At 39.0% G+C, this 15,528-nt stretch overlaps 1 protein-coding gene across 1 annotated transcript; it reads left to right on the forward strand.

Annotated features, from left to right (window-relative positions):
- Positions 1-150: 150 nt before the first annotated feature.
- GEM (GTP binding protein overexpressed in skeletal muscle) lies at positions 151-14,796 on the forward strand. The gene is made up of 5 exons (XM_060775609.2): positions 151-438; positions 2,131-2,479; positions 7,692-7,768; positions 9,870-10,074; positions 12,877-14,796. The coding sequence occupies exons 2-5, from the start codon at positions 2,149-2,151 to the stop codon at positions 13,152-13,154; spliced, it is 891 nt and encodes a 296-aa protein (XP_060631592.1). The 5' UTR covers positions 151-438; positions 2,131-2,148; the 3' UTR covers positions 13,155-14,796.
- Positions 14,797-15,528: the final 732 nt, after the last annotated feature.

Below are 15,528 nucleotides of genomic sequence, written 5' to 3' on the forward strand. Positions count from 1 at the left end.
GCACTTTAGCAGAAAGGAAAGGAGTTACGAAATATAGTTTGGCTACTTTTCTGCTGGTGCCCTTGTGGAACCGAGTGGGCAGTCCACTTACCAGCATTAGAAGCAGAAGAAAAGAATGCCTGCCTGCCTGCGAATGAATTTATTTTGCTATCACTGGTAGCTCTCCCTCCCTTTCCCTTGCATGCCTGCTTCCGTCCAGCTGAGGGCTGCCTGTTGAAGGGACAGGCCAACGACGTCACGGAAAAGCCCTGTCTCTGATCAGATGGGCTTAATATAAACCAGGTTTGCTGAGAAAGAATTAGAGAGGCAGGCGGCCCCAGAGACCGAGGAAGGATTTTCCGTGGGAGACTGGTTCAAGATCCACCAACTCTCTGACAAAGGGAGTGAGACCAAGAGTGTTGACTCTGGTTGAGACAGGAGATTCTGAAAGACAGCAAGGTAGTATTGGTTTCACAAGACTTCATTTGACTACTTGTCTTCAGCGTTGTAGGCATGGAAATTGATAACGGGGAAATGTAGAGCGATAGAGAGCTTGAAGTTTGCAGCCGATCTAACTTTATTTCCTTGATAGCAATCATCAGCACTATTTAGCAGTATAGAGAAGCAAACAACAAAGTCTGCATGCTATGTGAATTAAGTCAAAGGCATGCTAGTGTGTTGTTCTCGTCCATACTACCTAGAGGAAGGTTGTTAATAGTGTGAGAGTGTGTCACTTATACAGAGATGAGTTGTGTATCATCTATAGTTCTACAGATTGATAGGAGCTGAATAAAAAAGGACCTGTCTCATTTTGTACAGTAGATAGTATTGTGTGAGCATCCCATTACTTTTTTGCTCAAATGAGGGTAAAAGTTGGTGTTTTTGCCGGTAGTGGCAGAAGATGCAGAAAAATACATGCTTTGAATTTGAAATAATCTAAAGCAGAATTTTCTGCTTTCCTTTGCAATATATTTGTTTCACAGCCTCTCTTTGAAATTCCCTTTTTCTGAATGACACACAGAGTTTGAAAAACTTGCAGACCCATCTGTATGTTAACTTTAAAAACTTACCTCAGATCTCTCTCTCTCTCGTTCCTTCCCTAGTAAATGCTTTGTTTGTTAGATAGAGAGATGAGAAGTGAACTAAGAAAGTTCAGGCTTCAACATGAATAAGCAAAATGTCTAAATAACTGTCATGTTGGGAGCTGGAGAGCATCAAAGCAACTTTCCTTAAAATGGTAGCTGCCGATGATACTGGCCACCAGGAATTACCTCACAACATTGCCTCCCTCCAGTGCCAAATATTTCTTTCCAGAAGTTGTACAAGCCATCTTTAGAGAAGGGGAAAGTACTCAGATCACTGGTTTTAAAACCTTTCCAAGTAATTAGCCTTTTTAAAAAACTTAATAACATCTGTTGTCCTTGCTCCTTTGGAATGTTTCCTTTTCCTCATTACAAGACTTTGGACCCGACACTTTTAGGGAGCTGAAAATAAGGGACTCAGGTATACAATGTTAACTAAAATGATGGAAAAACCAAAGGGTATTTCTTATAGGTATTATTAGCTACTTGCAGAACAGTATCCAGTATTAACCACCCAAAACTGCAAAGCTTGGAAAAGTACTTTTTGGAGTATAGTTACCAGAATCCCTCAGCTGGAATTAATAGTCCAAACATGTAACTTTGGAGCCCTATAATATCATATGCATCTGTAAATGCACAAGGGTTTTAATTTTCAGTCTGCGTACATTGGAATTTAATTGCATCCTGTGGGATATAAATGTATAACAACAACAGCTACTTTTCTAAGCTCTGTGCTTGTGAAAAATTAATGTCATAATTCAGGGATTCTAGAATTTATTATTTGGTGGGGGTACTTAGAATTATCTCCAGATACTTTCAACCATAGAGTAAATCTTTGGTAAACTCCAGTATGAGTACATCATTATCCCCCAACTTTCAGAACAAGAATTGCCCCTTCACTGGAGGAACGTTTCACAGTTTGTGGACTGTTTTCTTAATTGTGCCACTGGAGATATGACTGCTGAGATTACCACATTTCAAGAACACACAAGAAGGTAGCCAGCCTTTTCACAGCCATGTTGTCATGAGTAATGTTTGTTATTCCATGGTTCTTCTTTTTTTAAACCAGGAAAAGGGGACAAAAGCCATGACTCTGAACAATGTCACGATGCGTCACAACAGTAGTGCCTTGCAATCCCAGCAGCAGCGCTGGAGCATCCCAGCAGACGCAAGGCATTTGGTGGTCCAGAGAGACCCCCATGAGTCCAACCAACAGAAAAGGTACACCATCAACCCTGAAGAGTATTACCGAAGGAGCTGGTCATCGGAGTCTTCCGATTCCGTCATCTCATCTGAATCGGGAAATAGCTACTACCGAGTGGTCCTTATAGGGGAACAAGGAGTCGGCAAAACAACTATTGCCAACATCTTTGCAGGTGTTCACGACAGCATGGACAGTGACTGTGAAGTGCTAGGAGGTAGGTCATGCAGTTCCACCTTGCCAAGGGTTTTTTCAAACCCGTTGTGTAAGCAGTGATTAGTGTTAAGTAACAGAGAAAGGCAGGAGCTTCCAGCACATACGTGAGAGGGATTCCCTTCGTTGTTGTTCTTCTTCAGGATGATTTCATCATGTGGGTGCCTTCTATAATTTCACATTGTGATGGCAGTAGAGTGATCTAACAAATCAGATATTTTCCTGTCAGAGTTTTAATGGTAGTACCTAGCAGTGAGGCCATGAGGAGTGACGTTTTGGCAAATAAACACATACAGTCACTACTTGGATATGAAAAAGAGGTCGCAACCTTTATTAGTCACAGTTGCAATAGTCCTGGCCCAGATGAGATCCATTCTCTCAACGTTTCACCAATGAAACCAGGATATGTGTTTCTAAGCAACACCAGAGTGTAGTCAAGGTGGCAAACATGGTGAACATTCAGGCTGAGCAAGGATGCTGCAGTTTGCTTTTCTCTGAGCCTACAGGGAAGAGCAAAATTCTACCCTTTCCTATCCCCTGCATCCCACCCTGAGTTTATTGAATGTAAACAATTCAGTTTCCAGCTAAGTTTGAAATAAGCGGAAGATTAAAAAGGAAAATGGATGAAGGATAGAGAAACTGGGACATTTTAAAAGATGTTAAAAAGTGGCAGAAAATTAAATGGGATTGTCTCTGCCAATTTGGGACAATTCAAGGCTATGGAAATTAAACTGAAGTGTCGGATAACCTGCCCAGTGAGTCCTGCAACCCCAACCTATATGTTGGGAACCTCTGGAGTGAAGGAAATATGGAAGTCACACAGTTGAATACCTCATCACCTAGATTAGTGGTTCCCAACCTTTTTTTGACCAGGGACCACTTGACCAAGGGCCACTCTCCAACATTAGTACCGAAAGGGTTACGAATCAGTTTTTGGTGAACTTTAGATTCGGTTTCATTATTTGGGGTGCTGATTCAGCAAATTGCATTGGATAGACCACATTGGTTCTAGTTTCTGATACAGAACATATGCCATCCATTAGTCGCCATCTGCTCACCCATAGAAAACCATATTTAATAATCTAGAGCTGATTTTCCCTGCATGTCTCGTGGACCATATTTTAAGTCTTGCAGACCACCGGTGGGTGGCGGCCCACAGGTTGGGAAACACTGACCTCAATAATGGGCTAGGTCCCTAGCCCACATGCTACACATGACCCAATACCATATCATATAGCCTCCAGAATTGTGTCAATTGCAACAAAGAAAGAATCAAATAAAACAAATGGTGTGATCAAGGTCAAGCTCTGCTGGCTAGAAATATGCTTTACGGAAGACTTGTCTGTCAAAAACTGTGACAATTCTGATTGACTAGTTTTTCTTTTGTGTGCTCAATCTATTAGTTATACCTTTCTTCCACATAACTTGAAGTAGTTTTGTGTACAGGATTTTTATTCACTCTGACTAATCCAAACAACTACCATGTGAGGTAGGTCAGGCTCACTGAGCTCAGCTTGGAAAAAGTTACTTCTCTGTACTATAATTCTAACATCCTTCAGCCTGAATGACCAGTGTCCACATTGGCACAGGGACTCTGGGAACTGCAATTAAAAATGGAAACTTCCTGAATTGTTGGTGTTTTTTAAAATAAGAAACAGGAGAAAATGCTACAAAAAACACACAGGAGAGGGAAGGTGTGTTGCCTGTTTAAAACCAGAGCCTTGGGTTGTAATCATTATGTGAGCTAATAGGCATTAGGTTTCCTTTACTTGTTATGCCAAGGAATCTTGGCCAGCTCACACTTTCTCAACCTTAGAAGGAGATCTGGCCAAGAAAACTCCATGAAATGGTTGCATTAAATTGAGTACTGTTTGTTAAAACATAGATTGTTATTTATTTATCATGTCAGGAGCAAACCAAACAGTTGTATTGCATTTTTTAACAAAGAAACAAAACACAAAGTTTGCAGGCTTGGCAATGGATTAGATGTCCTGTGACCAGTAGCTGGCCAGCTGGAGTGCCTCTGGTGTTGCTATCTTATAACATATATTGTTAAAACAGCAAACAACAACCACTGTGGAATGGAAAGGGGAGAAGTAGATGTTCAAGAAATTTGATACAAGAAGCCATACATATATACTTGTAGCCTCAGTCTGAAGGAGATAAACTGTGTTTCATTGGTGTTATGCAAGCAACAGGGGTATATTATCTCAACACCCATGGATTTGGCATCTATAGATTCAACCATCCATTACTTGAAAATGTTTATTTAATTCCACTTCTCCCATTTTATGTAAGGGAAACCATTCTATTAAGCCCTTGTGTATAATGTAACTTCAGAATGGTAGAATTGGTAGGCCCCATTGTATACTAATTCCAGGTGAGACCATACCCTTCAACTATCCTGATTTGGTTGGCACTGTCTCAATTAACCCTTGACCACACTCTGATGTTGCTTTGCCACATATTTCCCAGTTTTCATCTGTGAACCATTCAGGTGTATGGGAGAGCTTCCCATACATAAGGAGAATACACCAGTAGAGTTTGGGGAACTCCTATATTTACAATGAGTGGGAAAGTATCAACTGTTGCGGCTCCACAAGTCCCCCTGCAAGCCTCAACGATGAACTACTGTTTGTGCCACTTGCTAGACTTTGTTTGCTTTTGTTGAAGACGGGGCACCTGGGGTGTCAATAACCCCAACTGCCATGTTTGCAAGTATTTTGGGGGTGTTTTTGGTCTGTTTTGGGGGTGAAAAATAATTCAAAAATCAGTATTTTTTGAAAATGTGAATCGCCATAACCATTTGGGAAAAAGGATTCATAATCTTTTGGAAAACCATTGGCCACAAACACACACACACACACACACACACACACACACATATTCAGCAGAGTTTCAGAAGTGTTCCTTTAGTTGTCCAAAAACATCTATTCCCCCTTAAAATATATTTGCCTTTAAATCATGCTCCCAAGAAACAAACTTCATGTATTCGGCATCCCGATACTTTGCTTATCAGTCCAGTTACAAGTAGGTTTGAAGTAGTTTCTCTGTGTAGGTAACACAGGGCTTCTTCCTTAGAAATAACAGTCCAAAGCATCTCTCTGTTTTAAGAGTCTAATAGAGTCTCTGGCTAGTCTGAAAGTTCAGGGGAATCTAATGGCTTCCGTGCAGCATACTGTTCCTACTGAAACCTAAAGTATCCTGTTCCTGCATTGAAGTCTAAACTGTAATATTTGAAAAATGGAGTCTGAGTCCTGAACAAGCCCAGTTTTGATCACATGGTCTGCAACCCCTCCCACAACAAAGACATAAGGTAAAATTGCAAACCAATACATACATATACAATACAGTAAGCAATTACATACATAATAAATAACTAGTTGAGGCCTGAGAACGTTGCTATTTCCAACATTTTTAAAAAAGCCATTTTGAGTCCCTTTTTGGAGGGGGGAACGTAGGTGAACAAATAAAGATGGTGGAAATAATAGTAACTGACTAGGGTTCAGGTTCCTGTTCATCTTTGGAAACATGTTGGGTGACCCTGGGCAAGTCCCATTCTGTCAGTTTCAGAGGAAAGCAAAATCATCCCCCTTTCTCAAAAAAACAAGAAAACCCTGTGATAGATTCATTTTAGGGTTGCTTGAAAACACACAATAACAACACACAAAAACAACAGCAATAACAAAAGCAACAGCAAGAATAGTATTGGGAGTTGGAAGATTCAAGAGTGACAGAATTTGTGTTTGGGACCAACGTATCACATACGTGGACAGTTTATGTTGCTTCATATATGAGCCTTTAATATTCCATGAATTATATGACAACTTTAGGACATAATCCTTGCCCTAAAGCTGCAAAATATACAATAGAAGCTTGTAAGTAATAGATAGCTATATCCATTTTTTTTTACAAATTTGTTCTATTTAGGGAAAAGCACTAATTTATGTTATGGTTGCTACTTTATCTCTCAGTATGGTAATTTCCACTCTATTTTTGAAAAATTTGGAGTCTCCATACAGTTTTGCCCCTGGATAAAACTGTTTGGAATTGCTTGCAGCAGCAATGTGTGTTCATCCATACACTGAGTAAAAACAAATATTTTCCATTACTAAGCCCAGCTGGAGTCTGTACGTCTGTCTACAGCTCCCATGGGGTCAAACGTTCAGGATTTGGTTTATTTCTTCCAGTGGGATGTCGTCTTCCCTTTCTTAGGATAATGCTAAGGCCAGCCAAAAATAAGAAAAGGAAAAGAAATGAATATTGTGATCATTTTTCTTAAAGACTTCATTGTTTCTTTTGTGGAAATTATGTGGTCATATAGCTTATGGAAATTATAATAACTGTGCCAGAGTCTGCTATTTGAATGACAAACACAACAAGATCGTATATGAGATTTCTTTCTCCAACTGCTCAAGATGAAAACTAATAAAAGAAAAATACACACATTCTTCATAGCTCTTTGTGTAGAAGTCAGTGAGGGCGAGAAATGCAAAAGAAAGAGCAGATGAGGAAAAACATTATAATATATTGCCATTACTCCTATGCTGTCAATAGAATACACAAAGCTTTGGATTTTTTGCATCTGGCTTCTGTCAAGAAGTCAAGAAGAACTTGAAAAAAATTCTGATTTTTATTTTCTTACATTGGAGTTTTTTTTTTTTTTCATGCCAGGAGCAACTTGAGAAATTGCAGGTCGTTTCTGGTGTGAGAGAATTGGCTGTCTGCAAGGATGTTGCCCAGGGGATGCCTGGATGTTTTGATGTTTTACCATCCTTGTGGGAAGCTTCTCTCACGTCCCCACATGGGGAGCTGGAACTGACAGAGGGAGCTCATCTGCACTCTCCTCAGATTCGAACCTCCAACCTGTCAGTCTTCAGTCCTGCCGGCACAAGGGTTCAACCCATTGTGTCACCAGGTGCTCCTGTACATTGGAGTGATATGAGTGAAAGGAGACTTGGGAGCAGAACAAGTATTTTGAGAATGTTAGGATGCATCCCCCAGTTCTTTCGTGTGCTCTATTAGATATAACAGGGCTGTTTTTCTTTTTTTTGCTACAGAATCAATATAGAGGCCAACTGAACTATACAACCATAAACCGATAAGTTTCTGCCTGATGTAGAATTCTATGTACACCAATCTACAATTCTCCCAATCTGGGATTTAAAAAGGGGAAAAAGCAGTACTGAGTCTATTTTCTACCCTTTCTTTTTTAGAAAATACATACGAACGGACCTTACTGGTAGACGGTGAAAGCGCAACAGTCATCCTCATCGACATGTGGGAAAACAAGGTAATGTGCAAGGTCATTTTGCTTGTAGGAAATTTAGTAGACATTGCTTCAGGAGACTGATTTTCAGGGATTATCAATCTATACAAATTGAGAGATAGATTGAAAGATCTAAGAAGTAAGTGTGTAAATATCGAAAATCTATATATAAATTTAAACCTATCTGTTCTACATGTTATGCTTTGTTGAGACATGGTTAGACCAAGTTGAAATATTTAATTATTATTTATTTCCCATACTTGTACCCTGCTTTTTTCACCTCGAAGGGAACTCACAACCAGCAACAATTCGATGTCCAACAAACAAACAGATTCCCAAAAATAACAATTACAATTAAAACCAGCAATAAAACATAGATTGTTAAAACAACAGTTAAAATCATGCAAGTTCAAAATCATAGTCCAGGATCAGTCAATTACTCCATAACTTTAAGAGATCTCTAATACCAGGTTCAAACGTTTTCACTTAAAATTTAAAAAGCCCCAAACTTCCTCATTTTGGCCGCAAACAGCGTGGTTTAGTGGAAAGACCATTCAAACAAGCTTTTTATGAAAGAGCTGTGCTTGTCACCACTGAAATTCAACAGCATGATCTGCCATCAAATTTCAATGGCATGGTTTGAGGTGAAGGACTGGGAAGAGAACCTTGCGGGATTTATGATGTAGGCCTGCAAGTTGTCTGCCTTAATGCTAAAGGGTTTTTTTCCCATGTCAGGAGCGACTTGAGAAACTGCAAGTCACTTCTGGTAGGAGAGAATTGGTCGTCTGCAAGGATGTTTTACCATCCTGTCCCCAGATGGGAAGCTGGAGCTGACAGATGGGAGCTCACACCATTCTCTGCATTTGAACTGCCAACCTTTCAGTCATCAGGCCTTGCTAGTACAAGAGTTTAACCCACTGCACCACTGGGAGCTCCCCTGAATGCTAAAATGAACCTCAGATATTCTACTTTCCCTTTTCTTCATGTGAGCAATAGAGCAAATGGAGACACACTATGCAAGTATAATGGAATTATGTTTAAAGAGAGAAAAAGCAGAGGAAAGCATCATGATAAGATTTTTTCCCAGAGTTTTTGTAATCCAGCTTCAGCCCATTTAATTTTGTGGGTCAAAACAAATGGTTATTTCTTTTTCAATTGAACTTAATGGAAATCAAGTACTGAGGCAGCTCAGTATTTCTGGGCATTTCCAGAGTCAAGATACAATAGAAGATAGATTTGTTATATCATTACCCCTTCACTCTCCTAAGAAGTAACTTCCGACATGTAAAATTATTGCTAAAAAAATATTCCAGGCTCCAAATTCAGCAGATATTATATCAGGTCCTAACAAGATTGGTTTCCCAAAAGAAATGATATTTGTGCTGGTCAGTCTGTTTTTGTTTGTTGGGGTGCTTTGGGGGCAATGTGAATGGGACAGTGCATCCATTCCAGATTTCATACAGACTTTAGGGGAACTCTCCAATGTGCTGGATCCTTTCCCAACTGAGTTTCAGCACCTTGTGTAACACCATCAATGTTTATATTAAAACCTGAATTCACGAGCTGCCATTGGCCCTGAATGTAAACATGGACTACATATAAAAAGTCTAAACTACATATATTGAGATACATGAGATCTGCAAAAACTATTTCAATATGATCTGGTTATTTTCATGTTATATACTTATTTATTTAATACAAACAGCATAATAGACCATGTTACTAGAAAAAGATACAAAGCAAAATTAAAATAAAAAAGAAACAATATAATATATAAAGATACACAGAGACATGTACTGTATAAGACTAAAGTCTTAAAGCAAAGTTCAAACACAGCACTAAAACTCTAACCTAAAACTATATTCACTAAAATACCAGCAGCTAATTGAAACACTGACTCAACCTACCCATCCAAACTGTAATTTAAGAAAGAGAAAGTAGAGAGAGAAAAATAGAATATGTTATTGCAGATTCTATTATGAATTACTAGTAACCATTGCCAGAGATGATTATATTGTGTATGGTCCATTAATACTATTGCTTTTGTTTTCCAAAAGACACAGATTTACCAGATAAGAAATTCAGAATACGCTGACCTGGAATGTAATTCTTTTTTAAAAAACAGGGTGAAAATGGATGGCTTCAAGAACACTGCATGCAGGTTGGAGATGCATACTTGATCGTCTATTCCATCACGGACCGTGCAAGTTTTGAGAGAGCGTCAGAGCTCAGAATACAGCTCCGCCGGGCACGCCAAACAGAAGACATTCCAATTATTTTAGTGGGCAACAAAAGTGACCTAGTCAGGTGCCGGGAAGTCTCTGTTTCAGGTAGGATTCCCTGGATGGCAACTGATGGTGCTGTTGCTTGAGTTTGTGCTGCTTAACAAGCTTGGAAATTGTTTGTTTTGGGGGTACTTATAGCTCTCAGGAGACATATGCACACTTCAGTCCATAAAATAACTTTTCTGAGATCTACTATTTTAACATAATTCCTATCCAGAGGTGTTGTTATCCAGAGGTGTTGTTATTAACTAACATAGCTTCGTTAGTCAATAAAAATAGAACACAATTAAAAAACTGCTGGCAGAGCACAGGCAGCCCCCACATTACAAACAAGATAGGTTCTGTGAGCTTGTTCTTAAGTTGAATTTGTTTGTAAATTGGAACAGGTACATTGTTTAAATGTAATTCCAGTTACACACATACATATGGATAGCACAGGGAAGGGGTTTGCAAGCTTGGTAATTGATTAAATGTCCTTTGACCAGTAGCTGGCCACTTGGAGTGCCCCTGGTGTTGCTGCAAGAAGGTCCTCCATTGTGCATGTGGCAGAGCTCAGGTTGCATTGCAGCAGGTGGTCTGTAGTTTGCTCTTCTCCACACTCGCATGTTGTGGATTCCACTTTGTAGCCCCATTTATGAAGGTTGGTTCTGCATCTCGTGGTGCCAGAGCGCAGTCTGTTCAGTGCCTTCCAAGTCGCCCAGTTTTCTGTGTGCCCAGGAGGGAGTCTCTCATTTGGTATCAGCCATTGATTGAGGTGCTGGGTTTGAGCCTGCCACTTTTGGACTCTCGCTTGCTGAGGTGTTCCAGCGAGTGTCTCAGTAGATCTTAGAAAACTATTTCTTGATTTAAGTTGTTGACATGCTGGCTGATATCCAAACGGGATGAGCTGGAGCTGTCACTGCCTTGGTCCTTTCACTATTGGCTGCTACTTCCCGGTGGATGTCAGGTGGTGCAATACCAGCTAAACAGTGTAATTTCTCCAGTGGTGTAGGGTACAGACACCCCGTGATAATGCGGCATGTTTCATTAAGAACCACATCTACTGTTTTAGCGTGGTGAGATGTGTTCCACACTGGGCATGCATACTCAGTAGCAGAGTAGCATAGTGCAAGAGCAGGTGTCTTCACTGTGTCTGGTTGTGATCCCCAGGTTGTGCCAGTCAGCTTTCGTATGATATTATTTCTAGTACCCACTTTTTCCCCCCATGAAAGATATTCAGTACCAATGTAAACCTAGAACACTGGGAATTTCTTGAGGTAATAATATTTTAAAATCCTGTCCATATCTCCAGAAACATGCAAGAAAGCAGAGCTATACTTGTGTAAATTATTTGTAGGAAGCCCTCCTTGCCACTGCCGAGATCCAAAGCCAAATTCTCTTCATGGTTGTATTCACAGAGATATCTAAACCACTCATAATTGGCGTTAGCTAAAGTGCTACAGCTGAGATAGGCGATCCCAGTTGATCTGTATTTGTTTTTCTTCCATATTTTAAAAGTCAGGAGTGTTAACACTCCTGTAAACACTCCTGTTTACAGGAGTGTTTCTCCTGTAAACACTGTAGTATCCATTTGCCTTAATACTGTTCCCTTATTTTCCCCTAATTCTCTTTTGTTCATGAACATGATTTAGTTCTTTAATGAAGAGCTAAAGCTGAAAGGATATGTTTATATGTTCTTTTAACCTTGGCTATTCTTAAAAGAGTAAAATCATGTTAAAAATCTGCACAATGTGGATTTCAAAATGTAGTTTTAAAACTAGTTAATAGCCTGCGTTTGAAGATTGCAATTTTAATTTTCTTGGCACAAAATACTCCTGATGTCAGACTATAAAATGGAGGAAAGAACATGAGTGGAATCTAACTTGTGTTTTATTAAAGCAAGTTGCCTAATGAAGTCAGAGCATCACTAGGGTTGGAAGCTTTCATCAAGAAAGCTTGACTGAAGCTATATGTATCCTGAATTCACACCACCGTGTACATATTGAATTTTCTATTTCTTCTACATTCTAAGAGTCCTGTCTTTAGTGTTTTCAAAAGGCAAGCTTCTACTCTTTATAGGTTTGGAAATGCAAGAAATCTTAGAAACCAAGCTCAGAAATCTCTTAGGAGTTTATCACACAAGGCAACTAATTCGCAATTATGGAAAAACAACAGTATCTTTGACTGGGGATCCCAGGGCCCTTCCCAGGATATCAAGGCAGAAAATCCCACAATATCTGCTTTGAACTTGGTTATCTGAGTACACACTCAGATAATGTGGGTATTTTCCACCTTGATGTTCTGAGATATAGGGGTGTGTGGAGGGGCCCCTAGTGTCCTTTATACCACTTTTTCCATCTTTGTAATTAGCAGAAACAGATTAAGTTATGTAAAACATGGACACAATTGTGATTTGTTTGCTTTGTGCGATAAACTCCTAAATTTCAGGTTGAGAATTCTCAGAAACCAATGAGTCAGGAGAAATCAAGTGTCCTTTATACCACTTTTTCCATCTTTGTAACTGGCAGAAACAGACTAAGTTATGCAAAACATGGACACAACTCCATGTGATAAATCCCACTATTATCTTTGTGTAAATATTACATGGACACATGGAAACAATATCACATCACCTGCAGGTGAGGAACATTCTGCCATATGGTGAGGGTGGAATTTAGTACATCTAGATAATGCCAAGTTGGAGAACACTGGTATGCCATCTCAATGGACAAAATTGGAATTGGTGCTTCAGTTGTACCACTACCAGTTGTATGTTTCTGTGAATCACTTACATATGTGCTTTTCATTTTCTTGAGAGTATGCATTATGCATAATATGTTGACTTCCACCTCTTTAAATATTTTGCAGAAGGCAGAGCGTGTGCCGTTGTGTTTGACTGTAAGTTCATTGAGACTTCAGCAGCCGTGCAGCACAATGTGAAGGAGCTGTTTGAAGGCATCGTGCGTCAAGTGCGGTTAAGAAGAGACAGCAAAGAGAAGAATGAAAAAAGGCTGGCATATCAGAAGAGGAGGGAGAGCATCCCTAAGAAAGCCAGGCGGTTCTGGGGCAAAATCGTAGCCAAGAAGAACAAGAACATGGCCTTCAAACTGAAATCCAAGTCTTGCCATGATCTCTCGGTCCTCTAGAAATGTTAGACGTTGACCTTCATGAACACTATTTGACTCAATTTCAAACAATACATCAGTCTATATTAGACTGATCAACAAGAAATATAAGACTGACTTGGATTCACAACTGTGATTATTGTGACAAAATCTGCCGGCAATAAGCACAGTCTTATGCATGCATGGGAAAAGAAATGCCATTTATACTTTTTTTGGTTTTATTTTATTGTTTAGGGGTGCGAATGTGTTGGGTGTGAATGTGTTTGTCTTATCTGATACACAGGAACATTCCAAATGTAAGCATGTGTTCACAAAAACAAACTATTTTCCTTGTTGCCTTTTGGAAAATTGCCTACAAACCAAAAAGCATCATTTGGAGAATTGGCTTGGCATTCTCATTTTTATTTCTTGCTATTTCTTCTATAAGCCAAAGAAATGGGAAAGGGAATCGATAGAGATGCCTTCTCCCTTGTAAACTAGTTGATTTTTGTAAGTGCCAACAGCGGAAAATCTGTTTTACAATATCATTTGCTCCAATGGCCAAGTGAAAGCTATCAACAGCATCTAGCTTCTCAAGTGGTTGGACAAAGGGAAATTTTGCATACAGAGAGTTCCACTGTTATGGAACAATATGGTGGATGGATCTGTATGTGAATAATAGAGAGAGATGGATAACATGGGTTAGGTTATGGCTAGTTTAAGTTTAATTAATAGTAGATGATGCCTAGAAGAACTGTGTTTACATCTTCAATCATCCAATCATTTTAAAAACTAGATGCCATGTCAGCCAAGAGAGTCTGGCAGCTGTAGTTAAAAGGCAACATTTCCAAGATGGGTTCAAAACATAAGGTTGGACTCTAAGCTTTGCTGGTGCCAGAAGGAATGGGTTGGATGGCAGTGTTCCTCATTCTCCCTTTCTTCTAGCAAAGCAATGTGGAAACTTTGGTTCTCTAGATGTTTTAGACTTCAGTTCTTAGAAACCCCAGTCAATACAGATTGTGGGAGCTGTATTCTAAAACAATAGTTCCCAAACTTTGGTCTTCCATGTGTTTTGGTTTTCAGATCCCAAAATATCAGGCCAAGGTATCTGAGGCTTCTGGGAGTAGAAATCCAAAATACCAGGAGGAGTACAAGATGGGAACCACTGGTCTAAAGCATGAGAAGAATGAAAAGGGTCTTGTGCTCACATACTTTCTGCAAAGGGAAGGAGTCCTTCCATTTACAAAAAGACAGGTGTGAATCCAACACATAGTTGTAGGATGTATTTCTGTACTGCAACTTTCTGTGTTATTATACATGGGATTTCTCTCTCTAAGGCTAAAGAAGTAGAAAATAGAAGAAAATCAAGTGCAAAATGCCAATCTTGAGGCACAGGGGAGATCTTTTATAAAAATCCACAAAGACATTTTGTGCTCAAATCTAATGTTTGTATTATGCCATAACTGTTTGTATTTATTATCTTTTAATTATTGTATTTTTAATGGGTCAACTCTAGAAAGGGGTGGGGGCAGGGAAGATGTAGTCTTGAAATATATTTATTAAGTAATTTCCTAAGAAAATTGTTGATTTTATTACTGTTTTCTATATGATATCTTTTTGGATTAAGCAACATTTTATTTACATGCCTTGTAATAAATCAATAAAAGATTTTGTTACCTTTGAACCTGATGTCAAATTTCAACATTTCTCCTTTTTGAAGGCTTGATGATACAATATTCTTTTTTTTAAAAAGCATTTGGATTGAGATATATTGTATTGGTAACGTGAAACCTGGTGGATATAAGTAACCTAGGTCTTGACTCTTGAAAGTAATAAACAAACTGGCTCATTTATAAATTATAATTGGTTTGCCAAGTTCAAATACAATTGTCTAAATTTGGATTAAAGTTTTTCTGTTATTAAAATTCAAAGTAACTTTATCACCGGAAAATGCTTTTTGGGAGTGATGTCACTTGTCATGACACTTTTATTTAAGTGTTATTACACTTGCTTTACGATAGCAGTGTGACACGGAGATATCAGTTGAAGCAGCAGCACCAGTCAAGAGAAGAAAATGTCCTCATATTATGACTGGTTGGTTTGAGAGCCAAACTTCTAATCTGATTGATTCCATAAGTAAAATAATAGAGCACATATACTTTGCAAACAGAGCTTTTACATTTCATCTGGAAACTACAAGGATAACAAAGAACACAAATCTGCATACTCAAAAGATGTCAGTACAAGGAGGACAAATTTCCCTAATTGGTCATGCTGGCTGTGGGATTCGGGAAGGTGAAATGTAAAAGAAACCTAGTTTATACCATCTCTGAATGTGGTTAAACCTGAAATTCAATGGCATCATTAATTATTACATTTGTAACAATGGTGCCATGACTCTTGAATTCTGTTTTAA

This window comes from Anolis sagrei, chromosome 4 (assembly GCF_037176765.1).
Source record: "Anolis sagrei isolate rAnoSag1 chromosome 4, rAnoSag1.mat, whole genome shotgun sequence".
Lineage (NCBI taxonomy): Eukaryota > Metazoa > Chordata > Lepidosauria > Squamata > Dactyloidae > Anolis > Anolis sagrei.